This window comes from Cydia splendana, chromosome 4, assembly GCF_910591565.1.
Source record: "Cydia splendana chromosome 4, ilCydSple1.2, whole genome shotgun sequence".
NCBI lineage: Eukaryota > Metazoa > Arthropoda > Insecta > Lepidoptera > Tortricidae > Cydia > Cydia splendana.
The window spans coordinates 15,877,077-15,896,076 of record NC_085963.1 but is presented as its reverse complement, the minus strand read 5'-3'; the positions used below and the strand labels follow the sequence as shown (position 1 = coordinate 15,896,076).

General features: G+C 37.1%; 2 protein-coding genes across 3 annotated transcripts in view; one reads left to right on the top strand and one right to left on the bottom strand.

Annotated features, from left to right (window-relative positions):
• Nucleotides 1-1,497, top strand: part of LOC134790029 (cullin-associated NEDD8-dissociated protein 1) — a 37,788-nt gene extending 36,291 nt beyond the window's left edge. For both annotated transcript variants that reach the window (XM_063760775.1, XM_063760774.1), the window contains exons 22-24: nucleotides 159-402; nucleotides 633-779; nucleotides 1,214-1,497. In XM_063760775.1, the coding sequence (XP_063616845.1) occupies nucleotides 159-402; nucleotides 633-779; nucleotides 1,214-1,347 (525 nt within the window). In that variant the 3' untranslated portion in view covers nucleotides 1,348-1,497. The remainder of the gene's footprint in view (nucleotides 1-158; nucleotides 403-632; nucleotides 780-1,213) is intronic.
• Nucleotides 1,498-1,729: 232 nt separating this feature from the next.
• The window catches only part of LOC134790054 (rootletin), a 49,174-nt gene continuing 31,903 nt past the window's right edge, over nucleotides 1,730-19,000 (bottom strand). The window contains exons 18-41 of the mRNA XM_063760811.1: nucleotides 18,802-18,955; nucleotides 18,395-18,718; nucleotides 18,162-18,322; nucleotides 17,920-18,045; nucleotides 17,453-17,677; nucleotides 15,456-15,773; nucleotides 15,213-15,384; nucleotides 15,003-15,129; nucleotides 14,802-14,916; nucleotides 13,921-14,079; nucleotides 10,915-11,136; nucleotides 9,920-10,051; nucleotides 9,402-9,566; nucleotides 8,794-8,949; nucleotides 8,611-8,709; nucleotides 8,161-8,313; nucleotides 7,508-7,645; nucleotides 6,750-6,910; nucleotides 6,207-6,324; nucleotides 5,852-5,961; nucleotides 5,531-5,693; nucleotides 5,346-5,446; nucleotides 3,314-3,431; nucleotides 1,730-2,309 (exon numbers count right to left, since the gene is read on the bottom strand). Of these exons, the coding sequence (XP_063616881.1) occupies nucleotides 2,247-2,309; nucleotides 3,314-3,431; nucleotides 5,346-5,446; nucleotides 5,531-5,693; nucleotides 5,852-5,961; nucleotides 6,207-6,324; nucleotides 6,750-6,910; nucleotides 7,508-7,645; nucleotides 8,161-8,313; nucleotides 8,611-8,709; nucleotides 8,794-8,949; nucleotides 9,402-9,566; nucleotides 9,920-10,051; nucleotides 10,915-11,136; nucleotides 13,921-14,079; nucleotides 14,802-14,916; nucleotides 15,003-15,129; nucleotides 15,213-15,384; nucleotides 15,456-15,773; nucleotides 17,453-17,677; nucleotides 17,920-18,045; nucleotides 18,162-18,322; nucleotides 18,395-18,718; nucleotides 18,802-18,955 (3,780 nt within the window). The 3' untranslated portion in view covers nucleotides 1,730-2,246. The remainder of the gene's footprint in view (nucleotides 2,310-3,313; nucleotides 3,432-5,345; nucleotides 5,447-5,530; nucleotides 5,694-5,851; nucleotides 5,962-6,206; nucleotides 6,325-6,749; nucleotides 6,911-7,507; nucleotides 7,646-8,160; nucleotides 8,314-8,610; nucleotides 8,710-8,793; nucleotides 8,950-9,401; nucleotides 9,567-9,919; nucleotides 10,052-10,914; nucleotides 11,137-13,920; nucleotides 14,080-14,801; nucleotides 14,917-15,002; nucleotides 15,130-15,212; nucleotides 15,385-15,455; nucleotides 15,774-17,452; nucleotides 17,678-17,919; nucleotides 18,046-18,161; nucleotides 18,323-18,394; nucleotides 18,719-18,801; nucleotides 18,956-19,000) is intronic.

Below are 19,000 nucleotides of genomic sequence, written 5' to 3'. Positions count from 1 at the left end.
ACGAGTTAGACTAGGTTAACCTATCCCAGGAAGGTATCGATGAAACCAATGCACATATTTATAAAGAAAATTGTATTAAATCCAATCTAAGTTCCACATGTCTCTAAAACTGCTTACTATTTCTCATCAACTTTAATACGCTTGTATTCCGTTCACAGAAAGAACTAATCCGCGAAGTAGAAATGGGCCCGTTCAAGCATTCCGTAGACGACGGGCTGGACCTGCGTAAAGCTGCCTTCGAATGCATGTACACGTTGCTGGGCACCTGCTTGGACCGGCTCGACGTGTTCGAGTTCCTGCGGCACGTGGAAGATGGCCTGAGGGACCACTACGATATCAAGATGCTCACTTATCTCATGTGCGCGAGGCTGGCGCAGCTCTGCCCTACGGTGGTCTTACAGAGTATGTTTTTTTCTGTGGCATTATAAGATCGTATTTAGACTAGCGCTAACGGTCGGTTAGGCGTCGACAGTCAGCGGGTTATTTAATACTTTCAATACTTTCTGCAACGAAAGCTGGAGCTGCCGACTATTAGTGACTGGGGTTAAGCGTTAGTCTAAATACTTTACACCTAACCGTAACTAGGTACCTATTTCTATACATTTATATCTGACCCAATTTTTGTTTTCTAGGGCTTGAGAGCCTAGTCGAGCCGCTGCGCGCAACCTGCACAATGAAAGTGAAGGCAAACTCTGTGAAACAAGAGTACGAGAAACAAGACGAGCTCAAACGTTCTGCGCTGCGCGCTGCCGCTGCGCTACTGCACATACCTGAGGCTGGTATGTGGTTAAACAAATCTAAACCTTATAGAAATATGTGAAGGTTGATATTACTTTGCGCGCCAGCTGCACATACTTAACGCTAGAGTGTAATCTTATTTGGATCTCATCTATATGTACATATGTGTGATATCTTAACACACAGTTGATCTGTGTATCAACCCATTCGGCCCGTTACTTTGAACTTTAGCAGGTGTCAATAAAGTTGAATAATAAATAGGCAACTCATGTTCACTTAATTATAAAGTGGCTTGGCACGTTTCGGAATCTAATTAGTCATGTGATTGACAAATGATAACTTTTGGTTTAAAACCTCGTTCTAAGATGTTTCAACGATTCATGCATTTAAAAACGACATGTTGAAGTTGATATTTTGCAATATGTAAATAATTTTACGGAATAACTGTTGTAAAGGCTTATTTCTTTTTATCCAGACAAGAACCCCCACTTGATGGACTTCGTGACACAAATCAAGTCGTTCCCGGACCTGCAGCCCATCTTCGAGTCCATCCTGAAGGACTCGTCGGGTGGCGCGGCCGTGGACTCCAACCTCATGGACCAGAGTTAGCCGCGCTGCCTCAAGCGCGCCCGCGAATAAACCTCCGTTGAGGTTTGATCCATTTTTATTTAGTCTCGTTATTCGGTTTTATACCAACCGCATTTGTTTTGTGCCTGTTGTAAAAATGATTGAAAGTCAATAGATATCTATCTAATAATACTCGATTTTTTATTATTACTGGAGGCGAATATACAATAATCTACCAATACCCATGTATTGAGTAGCGGTCCCCGAATTAATTTTGTCTGGTTGGTGTTATGCAGCATGAACCATTGTTTTTGAGATAGGTACGTAAAACTTGTAATCGTCGCATAGAGACTGTAAATTATATGGAGATTGGTTATGTGCTTGTCCCTGGTATTACTCGTATATTAGTAAAGGAAACAATATAAAGTTGCAACCGACATTTTTTTATTATAAAATTACAAGTAAATAACTACAAACTTTGCTAAACTTCCCTACCTGAAAGATGTATGGAAGGAAGGGATCCTTACAATTCGCTCTACGTTAGGAAGTAGGAAATAGTTGAGCGGTCACTGTATATATATATTGTGACGCTATACATTGTATAGCTATCGACAGAAACGCATCACGTTTTCTTTATTTCGTAAGATTATTTAAAGGGCCAACTACACCAAAGCTTTGCGCTATTCTTAGTAGAACGTACTCGTCATTGCGCATACAACTAAAGTTTCAGTATTAGTCATTGTCATTTATATAACATGCTTGCATTTCATAAAAGCATTTTCGTAATAGACAAATCATGGCTAATGTCTATTGTAAATGTATAAGAAGTGTCGATAGATATACAATGTATACTGATATGTATTGTGATATTACAAGCTATGGAAAAGTTTAAGGAAGAAGGATAAATACAAAATAGTGATGTGAAACATGAATAGTATCAATTATTTCCCTTTCCTCTTCACGGCGGGTGTCATACTCGATCCCCGCAAACTCTGGGCGTCGTTCTGAGAACAAAGGAACAAATTTTAATGCTAGATTCCCAAATCGTTTACGTGTTATACAGGGTAGAAAGATAAGTCGGGTCCTGGAGGGAAACTACCTTAAATCCTTAAGTTGGCTCATTTTACTTAAAGGAGACATTCCTTTATTTTAAAAAAGAAACAAAACTGCATTCAAAGATTTGAATTATTAATAGTCCTCGCCTGCGCGGTACGGGGGCGACAGGGCGGGACGACTGTATTGGTGGCGGGGAAGGTGCGGGCGCCGTACGCCTGCCGCCCGCACCTTCCCCGCCACCCTTAGTCGTCCCGCCCTGTCGCCCCCGTACCGCGCAGGCGACGACTCAGTTAAGCGGTAGGTCTATAGTGCCCTTTACCTATAACGTAAAAAATTATCGGGTAGTTTTCTCCTATGATACCTATTTACAGTCTAGACAAACATTGATTAAACATTTCTGATAAGTATATCCCTTATCCCCGACTACGTTATCAATAGTATCATATCTGTCATTAACTAAAATGACAATAGTATGATATACATATCTCTGTAAAATAGTTATTTGTACAACAATTTGCGTGATAATCTGTGTATTTTTTGTGTTCATTATTTTAATTGTACGATAAAATACCTAAAATATTGTATTTTATCAGTTTTTATCAAATCTTAAACTTTAATTAATTACTAAGAATTCATACTCGTACGTGGTTTGGAACGATGCGTTCTGAAGTTTTTCGGGGATCTATTATAAACCGTCAATATACCGTTGAAGGTCGTTTTAACTTTTTTTTGTCTGTTTCTTTTTGCTAACAGTGTGAAAGGGACAGAGATAATAGAACCCAAGTATTTTGAACTTGTATTAGACCCCGCATGTTGAAATGACATTTGACTATAAAGGTCACTTGAATGTCATTTTGTCTCACTCAGTGAGCAAAATCGCATTTTGCTCACTGTTTTTAAGAAGCAAAGTACCCTTGTTCGAGCTGCTGAGGTGAAAACTGTATTTGTTTACCGGTTTTGCGGGCGAGGCGCGTTGTAGTGTTGTTGAGCTGGCATTACGCAGCATGGGGCGCGTGCTTACTCCAAGCGCGCTGGCGGGCCGCTCGGGGCCGGTGTCATCGAGGTCCTTGCTGGAATACACAAGTATTTCATAATGTTAATGAATTATTTTGACCCCATTAGTGTAGTAAATGAAGCAAGTTGTTGTATGGAGACCCATGCATTAATTTATCAGTTGATGAAATTTAGCTTGGTTATTGTATAGTATGAGCCGAGACTAACATTATAAATATCCAAAAAAAAAAACACTCCTAAGTTAGGTAAAAACACAAATATGATTATATATTGAACCGAGTAATTCCTCAGTCCAAAATTATTTTACAAAATAAGTTATTTGTATCAGTATGTGATACTAGAAAAAAATCTAAAAGTTTTGTCAAACATGAGAATATTTTTTTATGATAAGTACTTCCTTTTTTTGACGCTCATTTTCATCGGAAAATTGCTCTGTCATTTTTTTCTTCTTATATGATCTTAGAATATAATTTGGCGCAGTGGGTAAAAAAATCCAAAAAAATGCGTATCGAAATGTATGTATTATACATGGTCTAATAAAACATGGTCTTCCATTCCCAGAGTGACACGGGCCTACGTCACAATAACATTGCCACTTTATTTCAACATAACATGTTACATGGGTACATTATACCTATGGTTAATAAGTTAAAATATTTCTTTATAATTTTATAATTTTCATGTATATGTATTTTAGCTTAAATTTTACAATAACACGTCATTTTTAATTACTCGTTAGCAACATCTTCCGATTCACGAAAGAAATTTCAGACTTTCGGGTAATTCTGTTTATACTACTGGCAACACAGGATAGCGCTGTGCACATTTGACAATTCGGATCTAGATAACTTCATGCCCTGACCGTCATCCTTGTCGAACGCGTGTTAATTGTTATTTCCTTCTCGCTCAGTGTCAGCAGTCGCAGTGTTTTCCAAACTTTTCACGTCGTAAGCTTGGTAATTAATGTGTAACTGTGAATTCGTTTTTTAAACGTTTGTCTTGTATAGATAAATAAAGTTTAATTTAATACATTAGATTTGTTTTATTTTACTATGTTTCTACATGAATAACTTAAAATTAATGCCGTTAAAATAATTTTCACCGTTGGTTAAAATTCTCCTACATTTCAAAGTTTGAGAACCTGTAAACAGCATGATGACGTAGGCGCGTGTCAGTTAGGTCATACGCGAATCTCGGAATGGAGTACCAGGCGGAGTATATTATTATACCATGGTATTATAGAACTATTAAAAACTGAGAGTGGAAAATTTTTAGATTTTCATTTTGTAGGTATAAAACGGCAATAAAATGGTATTCCAGTGAAAAAATTAGACTGAGCAATTTTCCGGTCCAAGACACGCCAAAAAATTTTATTTTATTAATACTGGTATTTCTGCTGGGATATTTTTTTGATATTTCATATATTGTTGGAATACGTTACATGAATATGTCTGGTGAAGAAAGATTGAACGGAGCATTTTTCCGTAAAAAGATATTAACGATTTAAGACTTTAGGTATTTACTTTAATTCTATTATTATTATTCTTTGGAAATTTATACAATACTTTTTATTTATTGATACTTTATCATACTGTAAAGTTTTTTCTGGCTGAGGAATTACTGCGGGGTCAACTACCTTTATTTACTACACTACATCGTTGACTGGTAGAGGAGTATGGTTGGTTGGTAGTGAATTCTACCATTTGTACATTGTTGTATGTATTTTGTGCCATAAAGTTTACTTAAATATTGTAAAACGTTAGTAATCAAGTGTAAAACGTCTTAAAAAAGCAAGATAGGTTATTGTCGCGTGTTGTTTGTAATTTTGGTGATTGTGTAAAAATACAATTAATTTTCATGTTGTATTGATTAACAGTCAAAAAAGTATTTTTTAGATTTTAAAATTGCCATTGAAATGACGAAAATGATAAATATGACGTAAATATTAAAACAGACGAAAAATAACGAACCTATTTCCGCGTGAAAGTTGGCCCTTTCTGCTGAACATATCCGACAAACGACCTCGTAAATCTCGTTTGCTGCCAGCCGCACTCATATCCGAATCAGAGCCCTGAAAGGAAATTAGTTATTATAAGTATTGTTAAAATTATGTTCGATTTAATTAGTTAAATGTTGCTTTAGTAAGATTTATTACCTGTGAAACAGTTCCTATAGGTTTGAATTCTACGACCTCAGGATCAGCTTGGTCGTCAATGGAGCGGGATTTGGTCAACTTCTTGAGTTTACCGAATATACTCTTCTTTTTCTTTTTTTCTGTTGGTAAAATATCGCTTTGGGCTGATCCGCCAGACAATCGGCTGCAAAAAATAAGGAATTATCTCGTATTTTATTTAATTATACAATAGAGTTCGTATTGGCAAGTATTGGTTACATTTTACATTATTGGTGCCGTGACCAGGATAGAGTACTCGAACATTTATTGAAGGTGTACGTTAATATACTACGAAATAAATACCTGTCAAGGCTAGCATCGCGTTGCATTGTGAACAGTCGGCCGTCACCATCACCATCCAAGGATTGCATCGATGACACGCTACTATCATCCACCGTCTTCCATATCACGCTCTGTGGAACAATAAATACAAGGTAAAGAAAAAGATCGAGTAAGTACAATCGAAAAATAGTTTATTACGTCCGATTAACTGACGGTTCATGAATTACCTATAAGCGCCGTGATATTTTTAATAAAAAAAGAATGGGTCTAAATTTAGTTCGTGTGATTTTTTTACTAGCTAAGTATAATGCAATTAAACCAACTTTTAAGTGCCGTCGGTGTGCTGACCCATGGCACGGTTAGTAGTTATGTTTACCTGGTCTTTGGTAGTCTGTTCCAGCGAAATGGACCGCTTTTTGAGCGATGGGGCGCGGGACGGAGTTCGCGACGAAGGCGTCACAGACAAGGTGTCTCTCGGTTCTGTTGACATCGCCCTGGAGCAAAAGTTAGAAAGTTAGACAAGTTTAGAATGCATAGTTGTATCAGTTGATTGCATATTAGACATATAGTTGGAGCAACGACACAGAGGCACGTGCCAGCTTGACGATAAGGCGACACAAGATAACCGACGAATGATACAAATAATGAATAATTAATACTATAAGTCGGTGTGGTGTGGTCGACCAGGATCGGGACGTGGACGACTGAGGGACGATACAAATGTTCAGCTCTACGTACCGTCTCTAGCTGGCATGCTGACGGCGCGTACGCTCAGCGACGCGCGAGGCTTGTAGCTTATCCGTGAGGCGGCGCAACGCCCGTCCGTGGCGGCCGCGCCTCAGGTCTGGTTGCATCCGCGCTTTTCGGCGTGGCCGACCGCGACCGGAACGTGTCTTGATACAAATGTTCAACTACGTACCGTCTCTGGCTGGCCTGCTGGCGGCGCGTGCGCTCAGCGATACGTGAGGCGCGCAGCTCGTCGGTGAGGCGGCGCAGGCGCGCGGCCGTGGCGGCCGCTGCCTCGGCGCTGGTTGCTTCTGCGCTCTCCGGCGTCCCCGATCTCGACCGGGACTTGGATGACTGGGGAGTGATATAAATGGTCAACAAAGTTGTAAGTGTTTTTTTTAAATTGCATCAGCATTAGCTTTTGATGACCTGCTCTGTAGTTTGATTTTGATTGCTTTCGCTCGAGATAAGGTGCCGGTAGCTAAGGTAGCTTTGACCTGAAAACATCTCATGCACGAAAATACTTAGTTTTTTACTATTAGTATTTTTATGTCTGCATGTATTTTTTTCTATATGTACAGTCAACTGTAAAAATATGGGTGCACAAATCATCTAAATAAAAAATATGTCCCATAGCTCTTATGTCAGCGAATTAAGAACTTTGGGACATATTTTTGAATAAGTTGGCTATACCCATATTTTTACAGTTGACTGTACTATATAATATTTTGGCGCTAAATAATATATGTATTTTCTTTCTTTCTAGTTTAGATCATTTCAATTCTTGCTCTATTTTACTTCTTAGAGCCTTTCATTTTATATACGTCATGTAAAAAATGATTCGGGGAAATTATACATTATCTTAATGTCTCCGTTTAAATCCTTTGTATTAATTTAAATTAGGTGGTTATTACAGTGACTTTTTTTGTTTTACCTAAGCATGAGACTTACTCGGTTTCTTCTAGGTGGCGTAGGTGTCATCAAATTCTTCTCCGGCTTCACTGGAATAGGTTCTTTGAAGAGGTTAGGGCTCTGCTTCATCAGGTCGTCAATCGTTTCCAGCAGTTGCGTTATTGTTTTGTCATCCTCCTGTTAGTATTATCATTAGTAAGTTTAGGGACTTAGTTCTAGAAATACGAGGTTAGGAATATAATGTTAGGATAGAACCAATTGTAAGTTTCTGTTTGGCCCTATGGTTAACTGGTAGAGAATGCCTTATGGCATTAAATCCGCCATTTGTGCTTTCTTGTATTGTGCAATAAAAGTTAAATAAATAAATAATAGAGAGTAATTATTTTTGGGTGTTATTTTTTCAGATCTGCGAGCCGCATGCGGCATGTTAGAGGTACGATCGTGGTTCTGCAAGTCACTCTTTAAACTTTTAGAGTGCTTAGACCACTGAAAACAACATTTCCTAAATTCGTTCACCATTTCATCAAACTAGTGATCTTCTGCCGTTGGCTCTTATCCTCAACAGTTTATCCTGGTTTTAGAATTGTTTCCTCCATATCCCAGAGATACTCGAATCCTAAATCTATTTTATTCTAAAGCTAATGTTATTTCCATATCGTCGTACAAGGAGAAATATGTTAAAAAGACCAGACCTGTTGTGCTCGCTTGAGAGATGCGACCAGCAGCTTATTCTGATCACGGTCGCGGTCGTGGCGCTCCTTGTCTCTACGCAGCTTTTCATTGGCTGTACGCAGTTTGGCGTGCGCGTCGCGAAGTTCCAGCAAGTCGCATTGTAGCTCCGTCACCTGCCAGATAAATACATTAATGTGCTGACGGGGCAGGCCGGTTGCGAATCACCATTGTCTGACGAAAGCAGAGGTGATGTGTAGCTGTAAAAATGCTAGGTTGGAGCAGGTTGTCTACATTATAACCCGGAACCCAGAACCAAAAAAACAAATCCATGTAGAGGTCTTAAAAGAGTATGTATAAACCTTAAATCATAAAAAATTAAGACTTCCGTCAGATTTTACTGATTTGTGATTCGTGATTAGCGCAAGCTGAACTTATACATACAAAATAGAAATATTTTTGTTCTCAAGTACCTTCTTCTTAGCTTCTTCTGTTTCTTCTTCGGTGGTCCTCTTCAGTTGATCAATTCTTCGTTTCATGTCTAACCTCTCCTTATCTCTTTCGCGTTCCACCTGGAAATGTTGGCAACCATAGTTAATAAGTTCATGCTGTTATAAGTTGATATGGTTCACAATCAACTGGCACGAAAAGATTACCTCGAATAGCGTCTGCCGTAAATCTCTAGCGAGTGTGGAAGTTTCCTGTAACAATCTTTGTTGTTCGTCTCTCTCTTTATGCCATGCGAGCTCCATTCGCGTCGCTAAACCAGCTATACGGGCCCGCCCAGACGAAAGCAACCTGTCTTCTTCATACTGTAAAAAGGAAACAATCATTACTAAGGTACATAAGTAGTTAAGAAATAAATTGCTCAGTGTACACAGCCTACGAGTGTACGGCAATGATCTTTGATTTTTTTGGTTGTCGGCAACGTTTAGTGTAGGGAGGCGAGACTGAGAAAATATTTGGAAGGCATGCTCAGCTGTTGGTCCCAGTTGTCATCTCTGACAAAGGTTGGCAAAGATCGGCATAACAAACGCCAATTGTAAAGTTCACTTGCCAATACCTAAACCCTATAAAATATTGTCGTTTTGAAGGTAGGAAGTTCAAACGCGTCAGCTGGTTTATTTTCTGAAAGTTGAAATAATGTAAGATTGCCTTCTCCGCTGTATATAAAATCCGAATAAGGCGTATGGTGAAAAGAGTAATCAAATATCGTTAGATCGTTAAAATGAAATCGTGAAAAGAGACTGTTATGTTACGTTACCTCATTTAGCTTCGATTGCATCTCTGCCATGCGCACTTCGGCCGAAGATTTTTCGCTAATGAGTTCTGTGTTAAGTTTAGATGCGTTCAGTCTGGACTCACAAAGCTCGTCCTCGAGACACGCCACTTGTTGTTCTAATGTCGCTAACTTTGTGCGATACTCCTCCTGAAAGTAAACAAAAATGTAATTACGTTGAAAGGTCTTCTTCGGAATAGTTCCTTTATGATCGATGATGAGCTAGAGGCCTATATCCTCGTAAAGCTATCAAGACGACCCATATCTGTTTTCTTGATGATATTCTATCACCTTATAGAGATTATAAGCATGGTCTAAGCAAAACGCGAAATGTGCAAAATGATTTCTTGGATTTTCTAGTGACAACTAGTACCTAAAGTTCATTAGATCGGTGCATTTAGAGCCATCAAGTTTTACTGATGAATTTCTAATAACTTTTAGCGTTGACATTAACGCTGAATGAAGTTGTCCAATCTAAGAATCATGTCAATTGAAATGGTTACCTCGTCAGTGCTAGATATGGAAGTCCTCTTTGCGCGTGCGTTCTTGTCGCCGTTCTTAATTTCGTTCATTGACTTTTGAGCTGCATCCAGCATTTGTTTGTAATTGTCCCGTTCACGCTTGAATCTCGATACCTAGAACATCACAGGTATAAGAATATAAATAAGGGGGTTAAAATTTTCTCCGCTTGTCAAACATCTTCGAGCAACACGGAAGGGAGGCGGCATTCGCACTATTTCCCCTCTACCGAGGTACAAGATTAGCGCGTCAATCTAATCTAGCGCGGGTAATTAAACTAGTTGCACTTGGATTTTTCACTAGACCGAGTCCAGACGCGCGCGTGAACACTGCTGCACAAAAATGCCTGTTTGCTCGGTTTTTTGTTATAAAAAGAGGTCGGGGACATCAAATTTACAAAAAGAAAGTGTTACATTTCACATGTAATATTTTTTTTTACATATCATACGTTTAATTACATTCAAACACAATTATTATATTTTAGTCTCATGTAATTGTTGGATTTATCGATTTTGCTCGCTCAGTACAAATTGCGGATCGGTCGAGCGACAAATCCGACTTCTCATCTCTCAGAATACAATAACATACTTCAATGAAAATGTGTTAGTGTGCGTGTTGTGACACTTGTCACTCGTCCGTACACAAAAAGAGATCGAGGTTTGCAAGATTTGTCTTTGACGTGTGTCATTTTCTATGTATTTGTGTCGTCATTACAGATTGGATTTTGTATGTAAGTGTGTGAGAAGTGCGACTGTGTGCACCTTTCCCCCGCGAAAAATGGCAGAAAGATTTGTACGGTGAGATATCGCTTGGGCCCCTCCCTTCCGATGTGTCGGAAGCCGGTGTTGCTCGAAGTCAAACATAATCCGAATAAGAAACCCATATGAGAGTTTCCTACTGCTGGGAGTGCTGGGCAAAGGCCTCCCCTCTTCCCCATTCTCTTTCTAAAATTATGTTTAAATACAAAATAAAAAGTCACCTGATTTTGTAAGGACTTCAGTTCATCTCTCATGGTGTTCATTTGGCCATCATATCGCGTCTTGGTGTCGGTGATTTCGGCCTTCCTCGCTCTTTCAGCTTGCTCCAGTCTCGCTTGCAGGTTTGTCAACTCCTGATCTAATTCTGCATTCTCAGTTGTCAAGTTCCTCTGTATCTTGGATACTCTCTCGTAGTCTTCCAGCATTTGTTTAGATTCTTCCAACTGCAACCATCATCATCATCATCATATATATAAAATTGAAAAACCAGAACGGGATAAAAAACGAGGGAAGAAGCGAGATGGCGCCTTACAAATTTCTAAAAAAGTTTTTGACACGTTTCTCGAATACGACTCACCTATGATAAGAAAAAACTGTTCAAATCAATTATCTAAATATGGGAATAGAACTAGAACGTAAAAACTACCGCTTTCGACGCGTATTTAATTTACAAAAAGGAAAATAAATTTTCATAACAATCTTTATTGTATGAACATCGGCTATTTCTCGGCAACTCTCGGTTCGTTTCGTTTCGGTGTAAAGTAATCTAAATTATGTTTGTCATGTCGGTATACAGTTATTCTTACGTGTTTTTATACGAAGTAATATAAAAAGTGATGTCAACCTCAACCTTAGTGTACGCCCATACGAGTGACTTATGCCAAATATGACATCAATCAAATTAATATTATCATATTATTAATAATTTGTATTTTGTTGTTTTAAATTTATTTTGAGTTATATTATTCGGAGTCAATTTGAATTCACAGTCAATCAAGTCAAAAAGAAATTCGACTTCGGCAAACATTGCCATTCGTCCGGGGAACGGGCTGCCGAGATAGGCCAGAAATACAAAGTGGATACAGTCCATCAGTTCAAAGGGATGACTTTAGAGAGGTATACTTAATCAATTTGGAAACTGTTTTCTCGCGTAGTACGATACGACTCGACCAGGTAAGATTTTTCTTCTTGCTGAAAGTCACCATCAGATATATCGGAGTGGATGAGGTATTCACAAATATCTGAAGTCTGAACAATGTAATTTTAAAGTGCATGTTCAGATATTTTTGAGCGACCTTGGTGGCTACGATATATATCTAATGGCAACTACACATTCATGAAGCCAATGTACAGTCAGTATGAAATAGATCAGGCTAAAGTAGCCAAATACAGTGAAACCTGGATAAGTGAGACTTCAAGGGACGAGCAGATTTGTCTCACTTAAAGAGGTATTTCACTTACCCAGGCTCTCAGTTAGCCAGGTACAAATAAATTTCTGTCTCATTTACAGAGGGTCCCATTAAAAGAGGTGAGAATAGAGGATATTTCAGTTATAGAGGTGGTTAATAAGGTATTTTTAAATTATCTTTAAAAATAAATAAGGTAAAATAATCTTTATCGCTAAATATTTTTTAAGTCTGTTAATTATTTCTTTAAATTTATTTTCAAATGATAGATTTTTTCAATTAAATTTGATACGGACTTCATTGCCTCTTAGAAAATTATTAAATGAAAATGTGTTTATTCGTGTTACTTATCAAGATTTCAGCTTTCGTTTCGATAGCTTTAACTACATAAAGTAACTAAATTAAACTTGAAGTCGTTTAAACACAATTAATCAAATGCGGAATTTGTGGATAGACTAAGAGTTAGTAAGAATACGGAAATTAATCAACAAAGTCCAAGTTAGAGAGGTCATAGACTGACTTTATCTCAGATACAGAGGTCAATTCCTATAAAATTCTAAAAAAAACAATTAGGAAAATGTAATCATATAAATATAGTCTCAGTAAAAGAGGTAAAATACACTCTCAGTCTCAATTATAGAGGTAAATTTGACTATAAAATCACAACAACTAATCCCAGTTATAGAGGTTCGTTTTATCTCACTAACAGAGGTAATTCAGTGCTAAAGTGTCGGGACCGCACCATGAGTCCCAGCTATAGAGGTTTCTCACTTATCCAGGTCCCACTTAACCAGGTTTCACTGTATATCGTAATATAACTTTGTTGCCATAGAAATAAGGATGTGGTCCGATATATTTGGGTATTGGAGAGACCGAAGCGGCTTAGCTTCAGTGACTCGGACACAGAGAGAATGGGAGAGGATCTTGCCGTGAAGAGAGCGTACTTGGGACATCGAAATGGGAGACACCCGATTGGACGTCCTAGGTACCGCAGAAACGACGTCGTTGCTCAAGACCTGCTCAACCTCGGCCATAGCGACTGGCGAGAGCTATCGCAAGACCGAGAAACATGGCGTGATCTGGTATCGGAGCTCAGGACTCTTTTTGGATCGTTGCGTCACCGTAGTAAGTATTGTTATGTCCAGAAAGGAAAATGGGGACTACCTACGTTTGTATGAAAAGGCGATATATGGGCGGTGGTCATCCGAATTCGTCTTAAGGCGGAAATTAATCTAATGAACATTTTTGCTGTCTGGACTGGGCTTATAAAAATAAATAGTAATTTTAAAAAATACAATCTTGCCATCATTTTATCTTATCAAATGACATCATTTATTGAGAAATTTGCGAATTAATTTATCCAAATAACGGTTACAAATAAGAAGTCCCTATCACAGAGTTATGAACACTGGCAGGGTTGAATAGGTACATAATAATGTCGGTAATTAACGAAACATAAGACAAACTCTTTATTTCATTTACGCGAGCGGAGCCGCGGGCCCGCCTAGTTTATTAATATTATCAGTTAATATGTAAATTAGTAACTTATTTAATTACATATATTTGAATTAAAAAAGTTTGTCCGTATTTTCATACTCCAGAAAAGACCATCGCAATATAAATTCCTATTTTAGCAAACTTTTTTGTTTACTTTATAAAAATATATTTTGTAGAACTCAAACCTTTTTCATGTTATGCCCTTTATGGTCAATTCAGTAAAATTGTTTTACCTCTGTTATATAGAATAGTAAAAATTCTGATACAAAACACTAAGGAAAGTAGGTATTTCATGTTAATGTGTTGCTCAAAAGTTTTTCTAACCTCCTTCTTAGTCGCGTCTTGTTGGTGTATCAGCACGTCGCGATTTTCTTGCGCAGTTTTTAATTCTCGCTCCCGTTGATCAAGGCGAGCTTGCAGGCGCGCGCGCTCTACTTCCCAGCCGCCGCCGCAGAGACGCTCTTGAAGAGACGAAATCTCGCTCTAAAATAAACCATCGGTCAATATTAAGTAAGCATAGATGTTTCCATACGTAGATAAAAAAAAACGGCCAACTGCGAGTCGGACTCGCACACGAAGGGTTCCGTTCCGTACCATTATCTATAAAAACGGTCACCCATCCAAGTACTGACCCCGCCCGACGTTGCTTAACTTCGGTCAAAAATCACGTTTGTTGTATGGGTGCCCCACTTAAATCTTTATTTTATTCTGTTTTTAGTATTTTTTGTTATAGCGGCAACAGAAATACATCATCTGTGAAAATTTCAGCTGTCTATCACAGATCACGAGATACAGCCTGGTGACAGACGGACGGACGGGCGGACGGACAGCGGAGTCTTAGTAATAGGGTCCCGTTCTACCCTTTGGGTACGGAACCCTAAAAACCGCTGAAGCCACATGTATTGCAGTAGTGAAGTGTTCAGGTAGACGTTCCATATTAGATTTTTTTGTATTTGTTATAGTTAAAACGTACCAAATATGAACACCCCTTATTTTGTTAAAACGGGATTCGGGATAGAGGGATTTGTTTATTATCGTCGATCTTTTCTCGTATGTTTCCCAAGTAACCGCTACGCAACGTAGTTAAAGCTTCTAATCAAATCCTGCTAAAACTATTTTTTCTACTTTGTGTTTAATAATATTATTGTTTAATGTATATAATTTATTATGAGACCAATATTGCACTTAAATTTCTTGTTACGTACTTGCAATTCCGACTTCTCTTTGGTCCACGCAGATGACTGCTTTTCATAGTTATCTTGCATTGTTTTTAACTCCGTTAAGGTCGAGCTTAGTTCTTTTTGCACGTGCATTAATTCACTGAAAATGATTATAATTTATTAATATTATATTAGATCTGTAACAATTAAATTAGATAGAGATTATACAATATTTGTATGATTTACCCCTGCGCTTGTTCCTTTTCAACCGTCAGTCTTGCTTTAGTAACTACATGCTCTTCTTCGAGCATTTCGTATTTACCCGTCAACTCTTCATACTCTGCCTTTTCTACAGCTAGCGAATGTTCTAATTCTGAAATTTCAAAGTGATTACAAATTTAGTACTGTCACCTTCAATTATAAAAATATTAGGCAATTAATGTTCATAATTATTACTTTTGACAGTCTCCTCATACTCTTGCTTGAGATCAGATATCCTTTTGGCGCCCGCGCCAGAGCTTTGTTCTAAAACCTTTAGTTTCCCTTTAAGTGTTGCTAATTCAGCTTCTTTGTTCTTGTTGTCCTTATCATGAGTAATTCGCATTCTCTCCAGTTTTTTACGTTCAGCCTGTACATTTGTAAAACTTTTAATCCAATGTTCAAATGAAGTATCACACAATGCATAGTGGATGAACTTACCTGTAGGTCGGTATCGAATTCACATGCTTTACTTTCCCAGTAACTAGAATCCTTCTTTTCAGATTGTATCTTATTTTCAAGGTCTTTTCTTTCATTCTGTGCCTTTGCTAAGTCAGATTTAAGTGAAGAGGTTTCCGCTTGCAATGAGGATAACTCGCTCTCCGCTTTACTTAGATCTCGTTTTGCCTTTTCTAATTCGTCCTCCTTCTGTTGAAGCTCCTTTGCAGTCTTTTCAACCTTTTCTTGCAAGTGAGCAATTTCTACGGCAGTTACAGCTTCGTCGTATTTTTGATATGATGTTTCTCGAAGGGCATCCTCCTGAATAACACAGTCACAAAATAATAATAATTGGGGCATTATCTATGAAAAGGGACCTTATTGTCGATGGCGCTTACGCCGCACAGCGTCGCGCGGCATTGTATTAATATCGGAGCAGCGATAATAATGGCGTCGGCGCCATCGACAATAAGGTCCCTTTTCATAGATAACGTCAATAAATAATTATAATTATTATAGAATAAAGAGAGACAATCACAGGTTAGCTATTAAAAAGTATGATTTCTAAAAGTCGCAAAACCAAATGCCGAAATTCAGAAAGAACTAATTTTAAACAATGTCTAATTTCATCTCTGTTAAACAAAGAAGTAGAAGCCTAATTTTGTGATTTCTTATAACAAAATATGTTAATTCAAAATGACTACATTGTAAATTTTCATCGAGCGAATTTCGTCTATATATAGCCAGACTATTTATTGGATTCCTGATTAATGTTAGTAATTTTAAAACCCCAGTTCTGGTTCATAATGATAATGTTTTACGACTATTCAACCGACGAAAAAAAAAATGGAGGAGGTTCTCAAGTCGACGCGTATATTTTTTATGTATGACCACGCATAACTTTTTACAGAGATGTTCGATTTCGATAATTATTTTTTTATTGTAAGGGGATACCCCGAAGTTGGTCCCATATAAATTTGGAAAAAAAAATCCAACCTTAAGGGTAGGAAAATAGGGGATGATTGATTTTTTCACTCACCGATTGTAACGTATGACCACGCATAACCTTTTACAGAGTAGTCGTAATAATAATAAAAAATTGGAAAAAAATCCTACCCTAAGGGTGGGAAAATAGGGGTAATTTATTTATATTACAGAACAAAATAATAGTTAAAGTAGCATTATTAATATAACAGTTAATAGCTAAAGCAAGGTAGGTAGCTATTTTAAAAGTAATAAAAAATTAAGCATGTAATAATTTGTATAAATTATAGCCACAGAAAATTATAAAATAAAAACTTTTTAACAAAAAAAATAACCGCCGAAAAAAAACTAAAAGGAAATAAAGAAACCGGCACTAACACGAAACGAGTCGACCAACAAAAACAATAGCACACTGAAAAGAAAAAAATAATTATTTTGTCTTCAATAACGCAAGTGAATACCTATGAACTATGTATATACATACTTCTGAAATCAATCACACAAATCTGCGTATTTATATATTTACAATCTGTTATTTTTGGAGTCAATTCAGAAAGAACTAATTTTAAACAATGTCTAATTTCATCTCTGTTAAACAAAGAAGTAGAAGCCTAATTTTGTGATTTCTTATAACAAAATATGTTAATTCAAAATGACTACATTGTAAATTTTCATCGAGCGAATTTCGTCTATATATAGCCAGACTATTTATTGGATTCCTGATTAATGTTAGTAATTTTAAAACCCCAGTTCTGGTTCATAATGATAATGTTTTACGACTATTTGAAATTTTATATTTGAATAGCTAACCAAATTACGTGGGTGCTTTAGGTGTCGTAACTTGGTACATCTGCAAATAAACAGGATTGTGGTGCTCGTGCAAAAACCATGCGCAGTGTTTTTGTGAAAAACAGGCAGGTATATAGTGTACTATTGGAATTGCTAAAGGACAACTATTCAGGGCGCTATATTTCGTGCAGTGGCAATTGGGTCCACTCCAATTATCATTTAAGTACCAGTTGCTTTATATGGATATCTTTAGCTGCTACAGTTGATTCTAAATGGGTGATTTTACTTTCGTAGTCGATCTTCATTTCTTTTATGTTGGTTTCTAAGTCTATAAGTTTGCTTTCACTTTGAAACAGTTTTGTTTGTATTTCGTCTTTTTCGCTTGTAAATTCTACAGATAACCGTCTATGGGAGCTGGCGAGGGCTTCCGTTTGCTCCTTTTCCTCTGATAGCTGACATAAAAAACAGTTTCTTTAAAATAAATTTAAACTGAAGGGACACTTAAGCGACAGTTCCCTTTGCACGATAACGTTTATCGCCAACGTGTTATTCCAGCCAAGGATTCATTTGTACATCATGCGTACATGAGGAATGAATGATATACGTCAGCGTTAAACGGTGCCGCGCTAGAAGTCTATTGATGGATAAAAGTTTTGTTGATGGTTTCGATCGATTATTTGAAACAATTAGGTACCTCTTTTTCTAATTTTGAAACACGATCTTTTCGAGATGCCAGCATTTTCTCTGCTCTCTTATATTTTTCTTCGGCTTCCTTTAATTTCTTATCATACTCATTAATTTTCTTTGTTTTATCACCGACCTGCAATGAAACATTAATAATATAGATAAACATGATTATTCTTATCAACATTTTATAGCATACATAAAAACTCAGTGGAGAAACAAAAATATACAAATATAATCGCTAAAAATCACCTCTTTTAGCAATTTGTCTTTGTCTTGTTCGAGTTTACTAATATTTTCTACTTGTTTCTTAAGTTTGTCTATTTCTTTATCTTTAGAATCCATTTCCTTTTTGAGATCTTCAATCTTTTTCCGGCAATCTGCCATTGCTATTTGTTGGGTACTGGAGTTTTCTGTAACAAAATTATTAAATATATACCAGCTGCTGTTGCCTCATTTGTGTCATTTAATGTTAAGTTACATACTCAGGTCATCGGTTAATTTATTTATTTTTGCTTCCAATTCTTTCTTTTCTTCTTTCAGTGTTTTTAGTTCATTTGTGGCTTTGTTTTTAGTTTGCTCAATTGTTTTACATTTTTCAGTTAAACTTGATTTCTCTGCCTCTAACTTTTTATTGAGATCCTTCATATTAGCAATTTCAGTTTGTAACCTATTTTTTTCGTTTGTGAAATCCGATTCGTTTTTATTCAATCTTGATTTAGCTTCCTCAATATCTTTTTCCAATTGTGTTTTTGCATTTATTGTTTTCTCTGAGAGGCCAGCATTTTTCATTACCACGTATAATTCTCCTGTGAAATCAAATAAATGCCATTAGTATTAACAACAAAATTATGCGTAATATGAATATGTTTATAATTTTATTATTACTTACCGATTTCATTCTCAAGCTCCTCAACCATCTTTTTCATTTGTAGTTTTGTGGTCAGATCCGTTAATTTCTTCGGTGTGCGTGGCTTGAACGACTTAATGGCGTCTTCCTTGAGAGCTTTCAAGGATGCTTGAAGTTTCGCATTTTCTTTCTCCAACTGGTAAACATTATTTGAATGATTTTGGGTGCAAATCATTATAAT